General features: G+C 37.8%; 1 protein-coding gene across 10 annotated transcripts in view; it reads left to right on the top strand.

Moving 5' to 3' along the window:
* MEIS2 (Meis homeobox 2) overlaps positions 1 to 19,076 on the top strand; it is a 196,077-nt gene that overhangs the window by 12,837 nt on the left and 164,164 nt on the right. For all 10 annotated transcript variants that reach the window (XM_036887539.2, XM_036887537.2, XM_036887535.2 and 7 more), the window contains one exon: positions 4,232 to 4,346. In XM_036887539.2, the coding sequence (XP_036743434.1) occupies positions 4,232 to 4,346 (115 nt within the window). The remainder of the gene's footprint in view (positions 1 to 4,231; positions 4,347 to 19,076) is intronic.

Below are 19,076 nucleotides of genomic sequence, written 5' to 3'. Positions count from 1 at the left end.
AATTACTGTATTTTCTAAGTTCATATATAATTTTTGGCTTGATGTTATATGTCATGTTTTAATTTTGTAAGTTCTAGAAAAGCAAATGCTTAAAATATTTTTGAAGTGGAAGTGACCTTAGGTGTTATCTTTGACTAACTTCTTAATTTCAAAGAGATAAAGGAAATAAGTTCCAGGGAAATTAAGTGTGTCACTTGCTTAAGGTCACATGATCAGTTAGAGGTGGCACCCTAGAATCTTAATTCAATCTAATGTTCTTGTCTCTCCTATGCCACATCCATTGAGTCAACTTTTCATTTGGGTGTATAATGAGTTTCAGATTATTTTAGATGGAACTTGTGTGTAGTGTGGCTTTTCTTTTTTTTCTCCTTGAAGCCTACTATATTTTACTTTCCCACTCAGTTTTGTATTTATTTGGAAACACTTACACATTTTGCTCCATTGTCTTTTTGCAATGGAAGAACCCTGAACTGTGTGGAATCATTTAAACAGGGAAATACCACCAACTAATCAGGACTTATTAAATATTATCCTATTGGCAGGTCTCCCACAGAAATGCCGTAATGGTGTAAAGTGTTACAATTTCCACCCATATCTGCAACCTCAACAAAAGAAGCACACATATATTTGCTTCCTATGCCCGGAGACTCCTGTCCTCTATGCTCTTTCCTAGGTTTAGCAAAATTCAATGATGGTGCTAAATCATTTTTTTTTTAACTTTCAAGGGAGAAAACACTGGCAGAATTGTGTTTTCTAGGGAAAGCTGTGTGTAAATGAGAAACAGAGGAGAGCAGCAGAGTGATCTCCTGTGGCCCCTTTCTACAAGCTCTCCCCATCTTGTCTCCTGCTTTTATATTAATTACAACTTGCATTATCAGCTGTGAGTCTGTAGCCCAGCAAATAGAAATACTGCCCCAGGAGACCTAGCTTCTTGTATCTATTTTCCATATCCTTCTATTGTGCTCCACTCAGTATTCACTGTTTTTCTCCTACTAACGCTGCTCTTTAACGCAATTACATAAGAGCAGGAAGAGTACCATATCTGACTCCCAATTATGAAAGCTACTGGGAATAGAGACATGTTCACTCCTTGCCCTCGGGTGTCTTCATGATACTTTTGGCTGAAGAACAGGACATATATTGTGGAATGCACATACTAGAGTACTCACCCACACATATGCACAGGGAGAACACTTCTCTTTATTTTTCTACATACGCCATGCATTTAACATGCTTTCATATGCCACTTTGGTTTCAGGATTCACTAAACTTGTGCATATAATTTGGCAGACAGCCAGGCAGTTATTCTTGAAAGATATAAACTTGGAAACTAACTAGGGAGGGAAAAAAGGAAGAAGAAAGAAGTTGTGATACAAACAAATATTTCAGACTAAGGGAAAAACAGTTATGGGTAAAAGGTTCTATTGTATCTATCCGTGTAGATTACAAGTTTTTATGACCAAGAAGGCAGCAATTTTTTATTGACCAGATTATCAATATTTGCCTTTGTTTATGATCTAGTCACCATGGTGTAGCTGAATACAGACAACTTTGGGGTAACTCCTCGACCCTGAAGCCCCAGAAGGGCTTTTTACTACTTTCAAGCTAGATGACTGTCATGGAACTACTTTGCCTGTGTCATTCTCTCAAACTGGATCAGAATACTAGACACTAGGAAATAAACATCTTATAACACTTTCATCAGAGAGTGTTTTTGAGGGTGTGAGGGAGAAAAGAGGGAAGAGACAGAGGCATGATGGACTAGGTAGTGAACTGCAGCTAATTTCAGGACTGGGCTGAAAACTGAAGACCCAACTCATCTGGAAGAACCAGCTGCTTTTAAAGTAATATTTGCTTATGTGGCTTATTTTTCACTCCTTTACTTTAGAAAACACATCCTCCATAGAAAACCACTGAAAGAAATAAGCTGAATTATAAATTAATGAGACCTGAATTTAAAAACTCAGTACAGGTTTGCCTGATAGGGACAAACCAGTCTTTTCATTTGCAGGAAAGCCTTCTGAGCAATCCCTTCAAATCACTGTAGTGCCCAAACAGAAAGACTCACTCCAGCTTCATTTGAAAGATTATATAATAGCTATTGGATGACATTTGCCTTAAAGCATAGTTGAGGTGTTAGTAGTTAATTATTGTAATTTTCATGGGGGGTAAGGAGCTTTTATAGCAGCCTGCTTAATAAAAAGCCTGCAGTGCATAAAATTAACATCACTTGCTGTGTACATTGAAAAGTTTAGTCTAGGTGAATGTGTCTCAATTACTGCACTTTCTGAAAGAAGTGGTTGCAGGACCAAACTCATGCCATTCAATTGTTTTTCTTTTTTTCCCATGTAATTCTTCTCGTTCTTTATCTGATTACCATCCGGCAAACAGCTGACTCGAAGAGGCTGCAAAGCTTGAAGAGCCCCTGTATTCTGTTTGCCTTTGCTTGAAACTCTTGGAGTGGTTTCTAACCTAGATAAAAGGAGAGATCACAGGCATGACTTTGTCTGAATACAGGCAGCTGAGAACCTTGCTTTTCATTTTTATTCTACTCCACTTCATTCCTAATCAACTTTTCAAAACATATCTTTACTTAGAGATCTATACCTGTGCTCAGTTTACAGTCACAAACTTCTGTTTAGAATTTTCACTTTGAATCAATTGTTTGCCTGGTGGCAGTGCCAGTAGCATAATATGATATAGATGTTATTAATCTATGGAGCATTGGGTCATTTCCTCATCTATGAAAAGTGCTAAATATTAATTTATAATCAATTTGTAGCAGATCTGTAGAGGAAAAAAATGTTTTTGTTGCTGGTCCAAATAAGAAATGCCCTCTGTTTTGCCCCACTTTGGTTTCTTGATTTTATGTTGGTAAACTCTCATGTTCTCTTTGGACGTGACAGAGTTGATGTTAAGGAAAATGATAGACTAATTTTTTTTTTCCAGGTAAACTGTATCATGACAACACACAAGATTGCTTTCAGCTGGTCAGGATATTTGCATGTTGCCTGTAGGCATGTCAGTCTGTCTGAATCCTTATTTACTAATTCTCACAAAAAGAAATAGTGTCCTTTGAGAGACTGATGTTGTTTTTTGGATATTGCCCCCAAAGAACCTCTCCCCGAGAGAATTCACTTGCTAAGTAGAGCTGTGGGCTTAGTTGAAGTCATCACATACAGGTGACAAGTGTACAGCTCTGGCCTTAAGGCTGATTTGTTTCATGTGCTGTTCCTACTCTCCCCTTCTGCCAGAGGAAATTCCATCTCTTGCCTGCCTTCATGTGGTGCTGATAAAGTCCTTCCTGTACATTAGAATTCCTGTTTTCCTTTAAGCAACAGCAGGGTATTGGGAATGATCAGGAAAGGGGAGGAGGAACAGCAGAAGAATACACCCAGCAAGGCAGCTTGAGTGTAACTCCCTGTTTGCCCTCCATGTCCTTTGAAACAAGTAGCTCTTCCAGGAAAAAGCACTGTTCAGTGAATTGCAGGCTTCCACAGAGCTTCTCAAACACGAAACTCCTGTCCACTTATTCGATGGTTAACAGTTCATAGTTGTTTCATTTTGTTGGTGGTGTTTGTGCAAATTAAAGCAGAATTGGTCATTTATTAGGCATCAACGCAGTCATAAATATCACCAAATCTGCTGGTAGCATAATTGGTTGATGATAATTTTGAGATTTCATTCAGGTTGTTTTAGGGCAGTACATTTGAAAAATGTGGAGGGCTGGCTCATGCGTTCTTTAGTCTGTGTTGTTTTTTTTTTTAAAGGAGTCATTGAGTTTTGTAGATGTTAATGTTCTGAAGTGTTTGCTATCTAAGAGCATTGGGCCTATTTCTTGGGAGAGTGTGTCTAATTAAGATAGCAAGTGTGAAAATGACTTTTGAGGGTTTTTAAGTAAGCTTTTTTCTAACTTTAAAAATTCACTTTATTGAGATATAATTTTTGTCTAATAAAATGCACCCAATTTAAGTATTGTTCAATTAGCCCTTAAAGATGTTTACACTGATATAATCATCACCTCATCAAGATTCTAGAGCATCCTTTCTTCTTTTTTGGTACCTATTGCTGAAAAGACCAACACACTGTAGTGTGGCATCTATCTAGGCCTAGTTCCACAAATACTAACATGTACCCATTTTTCTTTTTGTCTTTTTCTGCACCTTTCTTCTTGGTTCATATATGGCTGAAATGGTACCTGTGGAAAAATTCCTTGGTATCCTGACATCAGAATCCTGCATCTTGGCGAGATCATGACGACGCAACCTCCACTCACTCAGCAGGCACCCCAGGGCCCTCCAGTGGTGGCCATGCTTCCCAGAGTGGAGACAACAGCAGTGAGCAAGGTAAAAGGTCAAGCATTTCCTTATGCAAAGTAGACATGACTAAAATAACTTCAGTATTTTATGATATCAGTGCATTTGCCTCCCTGGGAACAGGAGAGTGGCAGGCTAGGGAGTATAATCAGCTGCTATTTAGGGAGACAGTATTTCCTCTCCTTAACCTACATTACTTAAAAAAAAGAAAAATCAAAGTGAGATGTGTAATCTTTAAGTAGGCATTACAATAACAATTGATTCGTTCTGCCAATTCTTTTACAAATTTGGTTATCTACACTTTTGCGTGTTTAAGTAAAAAGAATGACAGCCTTACTTTGCTGCTAAGATGCCGGTAGTTTGAATTATACTGAAAGAGGATATTTTGTTTCAGATAACTGTAAGAGTTCTCTATAATCAAGCAGAGATGCCTCTAAAGTACATAAGAAGCAAGAATCTGTTTTTATTAGTTCCACAGTACTGTGTGAATTTTACGTGGAATCTTGGAAAGATGGATTTTGAAATTCTTAGATGATTTGTCCCCTTTTCCATTCAGCTGACATGGTGACTTTTGTGACAAATCCTAAAAATTAGAGTAATTGGAGGGCAACAACTGCAGATGACAAGGAAGCCTAGTGTAATTTCGAATAAATTTTACCCTTTAAAACTTACCTATTGCATAGAGAGCAATTATATATTGGTAGGGATGGCTCTTCTATGGCTAAAATGATAATTTAAAGGAAGATACATTATTGAATGTGGGCCAGGAACGTGTTTAGATTTTACTTTTTAATATTTTACATTAGATAGTGTCAGATCTCCCAGGTCTATTTCATCTCTATTATGACTATGTTTATGGCCACAATATTTAAGCATTAGACAGTCTTCCAAGTAGAGGACAGTTTAACAGCTTGAGGCATCGTCATATATGCCATTTAAAGAGGGTGGTTGATGCAGGGTGAGTGCCTTCACTCTTCCAAGTTTCTGGCCACAGATTTTAGATTATTAGTATTCTAGAAGAGTCTAGAAATATGTCCCTTCTAGGATACCATTAACTTGTAAATGGGTCCCAATTAGAACCTAGGTTTAAGCAAGTTGCAGCTGAAGCAGAAATAACGACTGTCAGATGGTAAATTGTGGAAGAACTTGCGAACTATATCTACTTAGGCTTTATATAGTGTTTTATTAGACCAGTTAGATTATATATAAGAAAACTAAACTATAAGGCATTTTGAAGATGACATGTACATAAATTTAATGGTTCTGTAATGCAGAGGCTTAATTGTGGTTCCATGTCATGGTGATGGACTTCTAAGTGTGGTTAAATCTGGGAGGCTTTCTCTGACTCCACCCTCCCTACCACTCATTGCTGGGACATAAAGGGTAAAATGTATCTATTAATAAGAGCAAAACACCCTAAACATTGTAAAGAAAGACGGGGAAAGGAGAAACAGACTTAATGGCCTAATGAGGCTATCTTCCAAAGACTTGTGTGTGAGGCTCGCTTTGACCTTTCGCTTTGCTCAGGAGCCCAGCGCTTCATTTTTCACATTCTTGCAATTACGTTAACGCTTCAAGCATTTCTGACTCCAAGTCAGCTAGCAACACCAGGCATAACTCAACACTGTGAGTTTTTCTCCTCTCTGTAGATTCATTAACAGGTCACCAAGGTCCCAACTGAAATTTAAAACTGACTGGTTCTGTTGGGTTGGTTGAGTTATGGCAAGGGAGATAGCAGGAAAGGTTCAGAGGAGGGTGGGGGTGGAGAGGAGACCCCACTGTCTAGAGCAGGCAATAGTTGTGGCAGCGGGCAAGGCATGGCAGTTTCATCATTTGGGTTAGTTTTGTCTTGTTGTTGTTTTTGTTTCTGGTCAGGAAGGAGAAAAGCTCTGAGACTGATTCACTGGGTAAAAACAATATGCACAAACCTCTCTGTGTGGGTAGCCGCACCCACTTATCCCATGTTGAAGGATTTGATCCCTGTAGGATTTTGTTCCTTTAATCATATCTCTGTGGGATTAAACAATGGACACGGTAGCTTATATGTATGAGTAGTAGGAAGTCAGTCATTTTACTGTATGGAAGTGTGAGAGACAAAAATAAAAAATAGAGAATGCTTTGGCATGGAGAATTTCCTACCTGGCTTACCACCTCAGTGGTTCCAAATCACGTATTTAAGGGTATTCTGTTTGTGACAGCCGACTCTAAATTTTGAAGGCCAGACTCTATAGCGTATTTTGTCATACTAATGCCCATATTAGTCTTTTAAGCATGTTTTCAAGATATTTTGATATTTTGTCCCACCAAATTGTCCAGAGTAGCTTTCTGTAGGAAAGATTAATTACCTGCTTCAGGGCAAAGTCAACAGAGATATTGACTGAAATCACATATGCTTATCCTAGGTTATATCTTAGGGTTGGTGTATAATGGAAAACCTAGGAGGTAAATTTATGTTCTTAGTATTAAATATATTATAATGTTTCATTGGAAACCAAGTTTGTAGTTTAGAAAAGAGTTTTCTTGCTCATTCAGAATTTATTAGCACAACAGGCATATGGAAAACTGTAAAACGACTCAGTTTCAAAACAAATCACGATAAACAGAAAAAATAGGGATGAATTGTACTAAATATAATGTTTTCATACACATTTTAAATTAAATTTTAATAGCCATATGCTATAAAACAATACATGCATTTATGTTGCTTTATGATTTTTGTGAATACTTTACTAAAATGATTCATACAAATCTTTACTTTGGAACTTAAAAATACCTCATTTTATGACTTGATAGTGAAAGAGCTACAGTTACACAGGTGAAAGGTCATCTTTTCCTCCGTCGTGTTTGTGCAACAAACCGAAAGGAGGAAAAAAATTTCCATTTAAAAAATATCGTAAGAAACAAACTTGGTGAAATGTAAAACCTCACTTCACTGTATCTTTCAAACAGCACATGCTAGCAGTAAACTATATAAATATGAACCAGACTTTCATTCACTCTGATTTCGTTGGCTAAAAGCAGCCAGAGGGAGGGAATTTGTCTTGTTAGTCACATTAGAATGAAGAAAGAAATCTGGTTTTTCAGGGCTGGAATTAGGGTCCAGACTAGGGGCTCTGGGGAAGTAGCTAGCCTTCTTTGTGTTTGGCTTCCCATCAGTAAGATGGGTTTGATAATAAGGCTTGAGGTCCCTATTTCTGTACCTGCTGAGTCAAAAGCTGCTTTGTATTTCATTGTGTATTTTGCCAGAGTAAAGACTAGGAGGCAGCCCCCTTGTTCACAGAGCACTTTGAGAGCCTTAGATGAAAGGCACAATATATGTACAAAGTATTATTATTATTGATGGGTTTGTGTAACTCCCATTAACGCTGATGGGAGTTACGCATGTGAATTGGCAAGAGAATAGACCCCTCAGTGTTTAGAGCACATGAAATTTACATTTTTTCCAGTGCTGTAATTGAGATGTTGACAAATTGGAGAATATTGATGAGCCTTTGTTTTAAGTATTTTGTGCCAAGTTTGTTTTATTTTTCCTGGTTTGAACAATGGTATGGGTTCAGCAGCAATGAATAAAAAGGGTAGAGTAAAGATAACTTTGTATTTCAATATTTTGATGTGCCAATATTAAATAAATTGTCTTAGGCAAATGGAATATGCTGTTTTAATCATTAGCTATGCATGAAAGAAAAATTGATGTTGACATCTTTGCTGTAAAATCGTTGTAATGGGGCCTTCCTTACAATTCATTTTTTTAAAATTCATTTTGTACATTTTGCAGCAATTGAACAATCCCTGCACTGTGAATAGGCAGGATTCCCAGAAATACCGAGACAGTTGGCCCAGTAACTGCTGAGCTCACACTGCACACCACACGCACGTTAACCATACTGTTGCCAGACCCAATGTAACCTAAATACATTAGCATTCTAGCATCTATATGTCCCTAATCTTTCAGGACACACAGAGCTAGCTGCACAAGCCAGCACAGTTCCCCTCAATTTTACCACCTACTAAACCCCTCCATTGATGTCTCCGTCTTTCACCCAGGCAATGAGACTAGAATTCCATAGCTAGGTATTTATTTATTTATTATACAGTTCTTTAGCAGTCATGGTGTTGAAATCTAAAAATACCCCCTTTATAATGAATGTAAGTGTTTATATGTAAGGAAGTGTCTAAAATAGTATTACACTTTCGGGTTTATAATGCATGCTATAGTTCCAAAGTAGTATTCTCCCCCACCAGAAAATTATGGTTATGTATTTAAAGGAGGGGGAGAAAACCTCAAACCCACTTACAGTGGGTCCTGAATATGTTCTACTGGGATTTCTTATTCAGTCGAGGAAAACTCTGTCAATGGAATGTTTTCATTGTGGCGGCAATCTCTTTAAAATAACCCTAAATACAATATGACAGATGCCATCTGGCATAATCTTTTGCTAGTTGCTTTTAACTTTAATTTTTCCTAGAGCTAAGTTCATCCCAAAGTGGTCACTTACTGTTATGATAAATAAATGACATTTCCTTTCCCCCCTGTTTTCCTAATTATATCAGAAAATTCTCTGAGAATGTAATTGATGATTGAACATTGCCACAGAAGAAGCTGTTGTATATAGGATAGTTATGTTGTGTTTCCATTTTCTCCCCCATTCTCCAAATAAAGTAAAAAATAATACCATCCTTTAACCATCAGCAAACATCCAAATAATTTGTTGATTTTCTTAGGACTTTTAAAAATAGTAACCATTAGAAATAAAATTAAACTCTTCTAATAAATAAATGCCTTAGGAGCATGTAATGGTGCTCATAAATGCTTAAAAGCTGTCTATAATTGCTGTTAATTTTGAGTAATTTCTTCCTGTATGTATCAACTTACTTGAAAAACCTGGAGTTGGGATTTCTAGTTTTTTTTTTTAACTTAGTCATGTAAAGGGATGTCTCCTGATGCCAGTTAGAGTTTAATTTAGAGTAGTAATTAAACTTGAATACTGCCTCATAAACAAAAGATAAACAATAAACCAGCCACGTTCCCTGCTGTTTCATAGCTTTCTTTCCCAGATGTTTTAGCCTGATAATTTTTACACAGTGAACTACCTAACATGGAATTTTGTGGACAGAGGTCGAAAATGAGTTTTCTCTCTCTCTCTTATTTTTTTCTTGGTAATCCTTTTTCCCTCCAAAAAGGAAAATACAGAGGATTTTCCACTATTTAGGTTTTTAAAATTCTGATAAAACAAATAATGCAGATGTACTTTGAAGATAGCTCTAGTTCTTTTTCTTAGATTTTTTTTCTTCTAGTCTTGTGAATGCCTTTTATACTTAGTAATGTAAAAAGGTACATATTTTTATTTAAGTAAAATCTTGATGAGAAGTCAGAGAAAGAAAAACTTGACAATGGGAAATCTTTCTTCTCACCCTGTCCCCCTTGCTTTCTGGCTCCATGCATTTCCCCCAGCGGCCGGTGTCACTTTATGTCTGTACTCTTTCTTGTGCTACAACGGTTTCTCTGTCCAGTTCTGGACCCTTCCACTGCCAGCCATGATCTTTCTAATTGTCAGGTACTAGTGGGCCGTTCAGTGCAGAAGCCATGTTATTTTCGCTGGGTGGGGTAATTACTGAAAGCTGAGAATAGCTGCACTAAAGACAGAGGGATACTTTCATGATCCCATTAGCATAAGAGTGGGTAAATTATTCATGCCAAGTGAGGATTCTATGGGGAAAAGTATAGTTAATGCACATAGTTTTTAAATGTATCCCTTTCTGCTCTGAGACTAAATTCTTGTTGGAATCCGTTCTCAGACATTTACGGGAAAGCTCTGGTGGCGTGTTAGATGCAGTTCATCTCTCTCTGTTTGCAGCGCTCTCAATAGAGACCATCTGGCAAAGATCCAAAAGGTGATTAAACAAAATGATCAGCTCTTGTTGCTGTGTTACATGTCCAATACTACGGATTAAAAAACATGACCCACGACAGTCAAGCTAACGTCATGCCGTTCCCCCTTCCCCCTCCCTTTCTCGTATAAGAATTCAGATGGTCCACAAATGTGTGTGCCATCTTTGTGTCCTTATGGCCCATAATCATGAACAGGTTGTGCAAATGGCTCTTTCTGTAGCACTGTCTGTTCCAGCAGCATAGAAACATTTCATATTAATTGGGTCAGTCTAATATTCATATTGACATGGGGAAAAATTACTAAAATTTATTCTTATAGCAGACAATGAATATGTGTGCTTTCTGCCATGAGGGAAGTGAAATCTGACAACTGGCTTGTGCAACTGATTAATTTTCTTGAAACTGGAGAAAATCAAAGCATGAAAAACTGTCGTTCTCTGAAAATAGTGCACAACCCTTTGTAACTAAACAAAATGGATTGGGTGGGGGGCTTTAGGGGAGCTTGTGGCACTGGTTTTAACTCCATAATCAGGGATGAATTTACAGTGCCATTCAGAGGAGTCCTCCCTCCCCATAAACAAGCTGATAATCACAAGGAAGCTGACTTCCAATTAGCTTTTCCTTCCCTCACACGGATCAGGGTGTTTATATGTCCTCCTTAAGCTTTGATATGTCACTACTGACTTGGTGCATCTCATATCACATTTGAAAGTTTGGAAATAAAATGCTTTATTATGAGGAAATCCTGCTAATAGACAAGGTAATTTTCAACCAATAATTTCATGATTGATTTAAGGTAAAAATGCCAAGATTTGTGACTGAGGGACAGATGTATCTTATCTTTGGGGATTTGCACCAAATGCCAAGTAGAAATATAAATTGAACAAACCAGACATTGTGAGGAAGTGATTGAAGAAATATTGAGATGAAGTCTTGGAATGAACTATATATGTATATTTATAACAATGCTGCGAATTGCTTACATGTCACATTTGCATAAGCCTGAACTCTGATTTTATTAAAGGGCAGTTTAATATATGTTAGTTAAGGCATTCAAAATACAAGATTATTATTAGGTTATTCATAGATTATGCCTGCCCATTAAATATTGTGGAAATGGTTGATGACTGATAGTACAGGCTGAGTTTGAGTGTAAATGTCAAGAAAAGATAAAGAAAAAGCAGAAAGAAAAAAATTCTTAAAAACCACGTTAAGACATCATCAGTCCTCATCAGCTCCTCTTTCTAAGGGAGGGTAAAGCAGTAGGTTAGACGTGCAGCTGGGCAGAGTACTCAGGGTGGGGAAGTGAGGTTCCCCTGGAGTCAGTGCAGTGTGGCAGATGAAAGGGACTTGTATAGCCTTGGGGGTCTTAAGGCTATTATAGGGCAACTCATGCTCTGTTATCATGCTGATTTTTCAATTGATTTTTGGCTGAACAGTACTTGTTGAAGCCCTCCAGAGCATCAAACACAGCCTTATGGTACTATACATTGTAATACATGTGTTCTATTTTCCCTTCATTTAAGTCTTCATTTTGCTTTGGAAGAATAGTCTATAATGACGCCATGTTATTTCCCCCCCTTCTTCTTTCATTCCTATTTCTACCCTCAGAGGATTTCTTGAAATTCTTACCGTTTTTTGGGGGGGGGGTGGTGGTAGTGGGAGAATGACCATTTTTTCATCTTCCTGTGTTAACATTTGTTTTTAATATGGCCTTTAGAAATATTTTGATGTCACAGCAGACAATAATATAAGCCATTTTTATCTACCAAATTTATTCCTCAGTAGTCTTGAACTATTCACTCCCTTTCTAATGACCAGCAAGAAAGCAACTATGAGATTTCACTAAAATCTAGGTCCTTATTAAAATGAAAGTGAACCATTTTAGTATCCCTTCTCTATAGTGATAAGGTCCCTCAGTCTGCTGGAAAACCAGGTCTTGAGAAGGGAAATAATGGAGGGAGAGCTAGAGGAAGTGTGCCCCTGCCTCTGTTCTGCCTAGGGAATTCTTACTGATGCAAATCCAATTCTAATGTCATCTCCTTCAGGAAGCATCCCTGATTTGCCCAGGTATAGGTCAGTGTCCCCTGCTCTGCAACTGGTGGCACTTTCTACCTCTATTATAGCATATTTCACATTCTGTGTTGTAATTAGTTGGCTCCTGGTCTCTCTCTCTCTCTGCTTTTCCAAGGCAGGGATGACCACTTATTCAGCTAGCTGGCAATTGTAGGTCCACTTTTGAATCAATAAACCATATGCAGGGTTTTCACTTTCCTCTTTTTAAGGTGGAAAAACTGATCAAAACTATGTCATTATCAACTCTGTAATGTGCACCTGAATGTAAATGAACTATTTTGAACATGTTGATACATTTGGTCAAACCTCATTACATCCTTAAAGAGATCATGAAAATCATTTCCTTCAACTGAAATTTTGTTGTATACAACACTGCCTTAAATAGGTTAATGGGCCATACACTCAAACTTAGAATTCTTTTGGTTATAAGTAGGTTCTTAAATTTTAGATTCTTATTTTAAGTAGTATTTTGAGATACTACTTAAAATAGTATTTGTCTTGTCTGTTATCATAAATTATGTACATATGGTCAGAATTTGGAAATGGGATTTCTTTTCATTATGATCTATACAAAAGTAAGTGCATAGATAGATACATGTCTTTGAATGGTGAATCTAATAAGGAAAATTGATTTATGTGACAGATAGTTTCCCATGATGAACTCGGGTCCATTATGTTTGTACTCCTTGTTTAGGATGAGCTTGACCTCGGGGGGAGTCATTGGTCTTCACACACAGGTAGAGTCTGGAAGTAATTCTTGAATTTTTAGGCCCCACATGCTTTTGTTGATTTCTTGCATATGTCCTCCAGTTTTTTCATAGTTTGCTTTTGAGCAAGTATAATTATTTTGGGTGATGTAAGCAAAAACTCGCAGTGAGCTCTTTTTCATCTGCTTGAGGTTTGCTCCAGAATCTTGGACTGTGAGTCGAGAGATCTATTCTCTATGTCAGGGGTAACACTGAAAAGGGCGCAAACTTAGGAGGCAGGGACACGGGTTCAAATCTCTATTTTACTCAATATCTGCTAGATTCCATTTCTCCATCTGCAAAGTAGGGGAAGGACTACTTACCCTTGGGGTTGTCCTGGAGATTATAGTAAGTGAGATTCCATGTGTTAAGCATATAACATTGCCTGGAACCAGTAACTGTGAATTTCTTTATTTCCCTGCCCCCTGTCCTGTGCCGACACTGATTAGCTCTATGGCCTCACATGAGTCTCCTAATCTCTTTGAACTTTTGCTCACCTGGAAAATAGGACTGAATTAGATGATGTTTAATCAAGCTCTAGAAATCTAATGTTTACATTCATGCATCTTATTTTTTATTTGTTCACTTTATCTTTTAACATAGAGACTGTGAATTTGTTTGGTTTCTTTTAATCAGGGAGGTAACATGAGCATTTTTATTTCATTGATTTTACAGGCTAACTATAATATGTAGTGAGATAATACTTTTTCTGCTTTGTGTTCTTGTTTACCAGGAGAGCTTTTCCTCCTCTCAGTTCAGCATTAGAGTTCATTTCTGAGGATGGTAGAATCTTACAATTCAGGTGTAGGGCACCTAAGGTGGTATATTAATATCAAGAGGAGACTGTTCAGCCAGCTAAGTGTGAGGTATATTTTGTAAACACAGGACCACTTTTCCATTGTCCATTATCTAATCAGTTAGACCCTCTCTCAGTTGGAATTTCTGTACTTCGCAAGTAGGACACTACATGATAACCATTACAGAGGCTGAGACTGTAGCCTCTTCTAAATGTATTCCAAATCATTCCAAAAAGCCTAAATGATTTTCAGGAGAATTTTATAATTAAATATATTTTGCTGGGTTCTAATTAGTTTCAGACTGATAATTCATGCAAGATGTGGCTGATTACTCTTTAGTTGGTTGAATCGTTGCTTAATCAAAATACTTATTCCTTAACCCTCGCTCCCAGTTGCCTCAAAACCAAGCATTCATTTTTTTTTAAATTTGAAGATTTACAAAAGTAGACTTGGAGTGTAAAATTTCGTATTTCTCCTTCCAACTAACATTTGTAATAAATGCCATCCACTAAAATAAAACCTCCAAAATTTCCATATACTAAATGTGAATGATGAAGAAAGGTTGATAAATCATGGGTTATTGAAAGCCTGTAAGATTTACCCCAGGAGTGTCCTTTAGGACAGATTTTGGTGTGCATCGGGGCTGATACATGGGTACACACACCTCTTAGAGGCAGGAAGTTCTCAGTCTCTCAAGACCTCTTCTAAGTATATGCTGCTCAAATTCAATATACAAAGATATTCATTACACTCTGGGAATAAAAGTATAGAAATGACCAGGGTCCCTGCCTTCAATAATTTGCCATCTCCTAGGAGGCAGGGGGCACTATGGCAAGTATACAGCTAACTCTTAGGAAAGGCAGATACTCAGCGCTCGGTGAGGCATGGACTGAAGAAGGCCTGTTGGCATGGTATTGAGTGGTGTAGAGAGAACAGTAGCTTTGGAGCAGGTACCTCTGACCTCTCATCTCCTGCCACTTCTGAGCAGCAGTCTTTCTCAGTGTTCGTTTCTTCACCTGTCAAATGGGAATAATAACTATCTCAAAGGGTAGTTGTTAGGATGAAATAAACATTCGCTTTTTGAAAGTCTAGGTTGGTGACTGACTATTAGTGGGACCCTAAAAATATTTTCTTCCTTCAAGATTTATTGACCATATAATTGGCGCCAAGCTAGATGCCAGAGATACAGAGTGAATAAGATGTGGTCCGCCTCCACTTTATACTCTTTAGTAAGTCAGAAATGTAAACATATACATACTTCTAATACTGTAGATAACATAGAGGTTGTAAGGCAGTTCAAAAGGAGTGATTAGTTCTGTCCCTGTGGAAGACTTCACAGAATTAGAAAGGGTTTAAAAGGTTTTGATGGCCAAGAGTGGGAGTTTCCAGGTGAACATGGTAGGGAGGGTATGGGAGCAGATGGAACAGCCAGTGCAAAGGCCCAGGAGTGTGAAGCAATGTGGTCTTCTCAGAACAGCAACCAGATTGACATTGCTCTGTGTGTGAGAGAATGCATGGTGCAAAGGGTGGCTGGGAGGCAAGGAGGGGCTGTATGCAAAGATCCTTGTTTACCATATTAAGAAGCTTATACTCTGTCCTGTAGAGCACTACCAAATTACCCTGGCCCTAAATTGCTCCTAAGGGGCATGTAAATACAGATTCCCTGGCAGACCACAGACATACAGAATCCAGATCTCCATAGGAGGTCCTGGGAATGTGAATTTTTAACCCATGTCCCAGGAAAACCTGCTTTGGGATGTGGGAAACCCATTAAAGAAATTTAGGCAAAAGGTGTTTATGATGAAATTTACATTTTTTAAAAACTTTAGAATATGGAGACTACATTTGAGGGAGACAACACCAAGTATGGAATAAATGTTAATAGTCACAAAGACAAATGAGGGCTGAATTAAGTCAGTGGCTATAGAAATGGGGTAGGGGGCATGGGAGGAGCAGGACTGATAGAGACATGACTTGTAGAGAGCAGGGAAGGAGAGACAGTCCCAAATAACATGCAGGCCTCTCTCTTGGGGGAGGTGTCAGAATCTAAATAGTTTTCTTTTTTCCTGCCATGAGTTTTGAAGCCTGGACATCTATTGACCAGTGGAGAGGAGGAGGAAGAGTATTCCATTTGCACATGCAAAGTTGTTAAAGTGGAAATATGTGATCCATGTCATGTGAACAATGGTTCTTTTTGGGGCACAAGATTCTTATAGGCAATGAATCATAGTGGTGAAAGATGTGGCCTTTTGCATTGGTCTGCCTGCCTTTAAATCTTCAGATGTCACTTTTCACCAGCCAGTCTTTAATCCCCCACTTTGTATCTGTGAAATGGGAGTAATAAATAATATTGAAGTTAATAGATACTGGGTGGTAGGGATTAAATAATATGGTTTATATAAAAATGGCAGTAATTTTTATGCTTGGTTAATAGCAAATAAAACATTATTAATATTTTTAATTTAAAAGTTGCTTTTAAAATTGCTTTTTTTCCTCCTGTTTAAAAAAAAAAAGCATTTATGGCAATTGACATGATGATGAAGAACCTAAAGGACATCTTGCATTCACACCTAGGGAAGAGAAGCTGTGGGATACAAGGCTGGAAGAGCAGCCACCTGCCTTAAGCCTCTGCTAGCCCCACGCTCATCTAGTTGGAACTAATTCCTTTCTTCTGAAGCCCCATTGCACACTTTTATGATTATCTTTTTGGACACTCAGGTTCTTCCTGTGCTGTAGTAATTGGTTCCATGACTTACTTATTATCCTGTGTGACTATAAAGATTCTTGAAGACAGTTTCCATGTCTTAGGTATCTTCCCACTTTGTCCCCCATTATGCTATGATCACGTAGGAGGCCTTCAATAATAATACTCTTTTTTTGAAAGGAGAATTTGGTGCATGTTGTGAAGGACACTGAACAGGCTGAGGAGTTTGTACTTGACTGGGTAGGTAATAGGGACCTATTGAAGATTTTTGAATGGGGGAAATGCCGTAATAACTTTCCTTTGAATGCCAATGATGAATTCTCCACTATGTCTTCCATGGTCAAAGTAGCAGACCTGTATGCTTGCCTGAAATACTGTCTATTTGAAAGAGAAGATATTCTTTTGAATGAGGAAACAAATTTCAAATAGCTTAAAAACAAATTTGACATTTTCTCTGAAGTAATTTAAGCACTTAAATTATGATTCAGAAAGGTCCTGTGTATGTAACATGATTCTAGAGAAGTATACAAGGACAAATTTTTGTAAATTTTTTTACAGCGTAGTTATAATCATTAACAACTAGAAATGACCCAATAGAATTGAGTAAATATATTTTCTTCAATATTTGGAAAACTATAGTTTCAAAGATATTTAAATAGACATTACTCTATTTAAAAAAAGGACTTTGTGATTAAATAGATTGAAAGCTGGAATAGAGTTTCCTGTAGTATAAGAATTTTCAGATCCTCTAATTTGCTAATGTGCAGTTTTGGTTTTTTTTTGCATCTCTCATATTTATTGATCAAATAGTTGTTAACAACAATACAATTCTGTATAGGGGAGTCAATGCTCAATGCACAATCATTAATCCACCCCAAGCCTAATTCTCGTCAGTCTCCAATCTTCTGAAGCATAACGAACAAGTTCTTACATGGTGAACAAATTCTTACATAGTGAATAAGTTCTTACATGGTGAACAGTGCAAGGGCAGTCATCACAGAAACTTTCGGTTTTGATCACGCATTATGAACTATAAACAATCAGGTCAAATATGAATATTCGTTTGATTTTTATACTTGATTTATATGTGGATCCCACATTTCTCCCTTTATTATTATTATTATTATTATTATTTTTAATAAAATGCTGAAGTGGTAGGTAGATGCAAGATAAAGGTAGAAAACATAGTTTAGTGTTGTAAGAGAGCAAATGTAGATGATCAGGTGTGTGCCTGTAGACTATGTGTTAATCCAAGCTAGACAAGGGCAATAAAACATCCACGGATGCAGAAGATTTCTCTCAGAACGGGGGGGTGAGGTTCTAAGCCTCACCTCTGTTGATCCCCAATTTCTCACCTGATGACCCCCCTGCGACTGTGCCTGTCTTAGGTTGTTCCTCCCTTGAGGAATCTTACCCGTCTCTGGCTAACCAGTCATCTTCCGGGGCCATACAGGGAAATGTAATGTTGGTAAGTGAGAGATAAGCCATATTGTTCGAAAAGGTTAGCTTTTTACTTCTTTGCAGATTTATGCCCTGTGGCTTCTATGCCTGTAATGTGCAGTTTAAATCTGCAAGGGGTAGAAACAGAGTTTCCCAGATTCACCCATTGAAATCCTTTTCTTTATTATCTCTGGGGACCAGTCTTCGCTGGAACACAATCTGGAAAACAGTGTCTTCAACTGCTTGTTTCACTGAAGTACTTTCAGATAGGGTTTAATATCCCAGGGAGGCTTCTTGCATCTTGTATTTAAAGAGGTAGGTCAGCATGGGCTCAGGATCAATTTTCAGCTGTGTAGAAAGCAATTTCCTCTATGGTCAGAAGTCTCAGGAACTTCAGCTGTATTGCACAGACTGTTATGTTAACCCAGCTATCCTTATATTTATACTTCACTGTATTAATCAAACAATGTGCCCTGAATATCCCTTGAGTGTTTGATTACATGAAAGCACATTTGGTTACACTTCAAAAACTGATAAATAAGGATCCCAGAAGAATCCTATTAGAATTGTACTAATACTTAGTTTGATGATTAGCATATGATGTATTCCCCTTCCTCAAAAGCAAACTTTTATGTCTTTTTAAAAATGGCCACTGAGTTGGAAACTGGATGGTAAATCCGTGGAGAAGGGAGGAGGAGAGGCATAGAAAAAAACATCTTTCCTTATTTGAGAGTGAATGATTTGGGCCCCACTCACTTCAGAGGGTGAGCTGTGGACTGTACACCCTGTGGGAAATTTCTGGGAAACAGAGCTGCAAAACTCCAGCATGCGTTCATCTCTGTTCTGGGATTTCCAGTTTAGCAGAATGTTAGAATGTGTTGCCACTAGGTGTTGCATCTACTGGCAATAAAATTTCCCCTGACTCTTCCTTTCATTGTAAGATGCCAGTAGACATCATGCTCAGGGGCATTCAGGAGGTCCAGCATCACAATCCCTTCTTGGTCATCAAATGAGAGGAAAATCTTCTTCATGCATACATTTCACTGCTGAACATTATGGCAGGGTGACCCACTGGAGTGTGTCACTTCCTCTGGGCTTTAAGAGGGA

The sequence above is a fragment of the Manis pentadactyla genome, chromosome 11 (assembly GCF_030020395.1).
Source record: "Manis pentadactyla isolate mManPen7 chromosome 11, mManPen7.hap1, whole genome shotgun sequence".
Classification (NCBI taxonomy): Eukaryota; Metazoa; Chordata; class Mammalia; order Pholidota; family Manidae; genus Manis; species Manis pentadactyla.
This window is presented reverse-complemented; position numbering and strand designations above follow the sequence as displayed.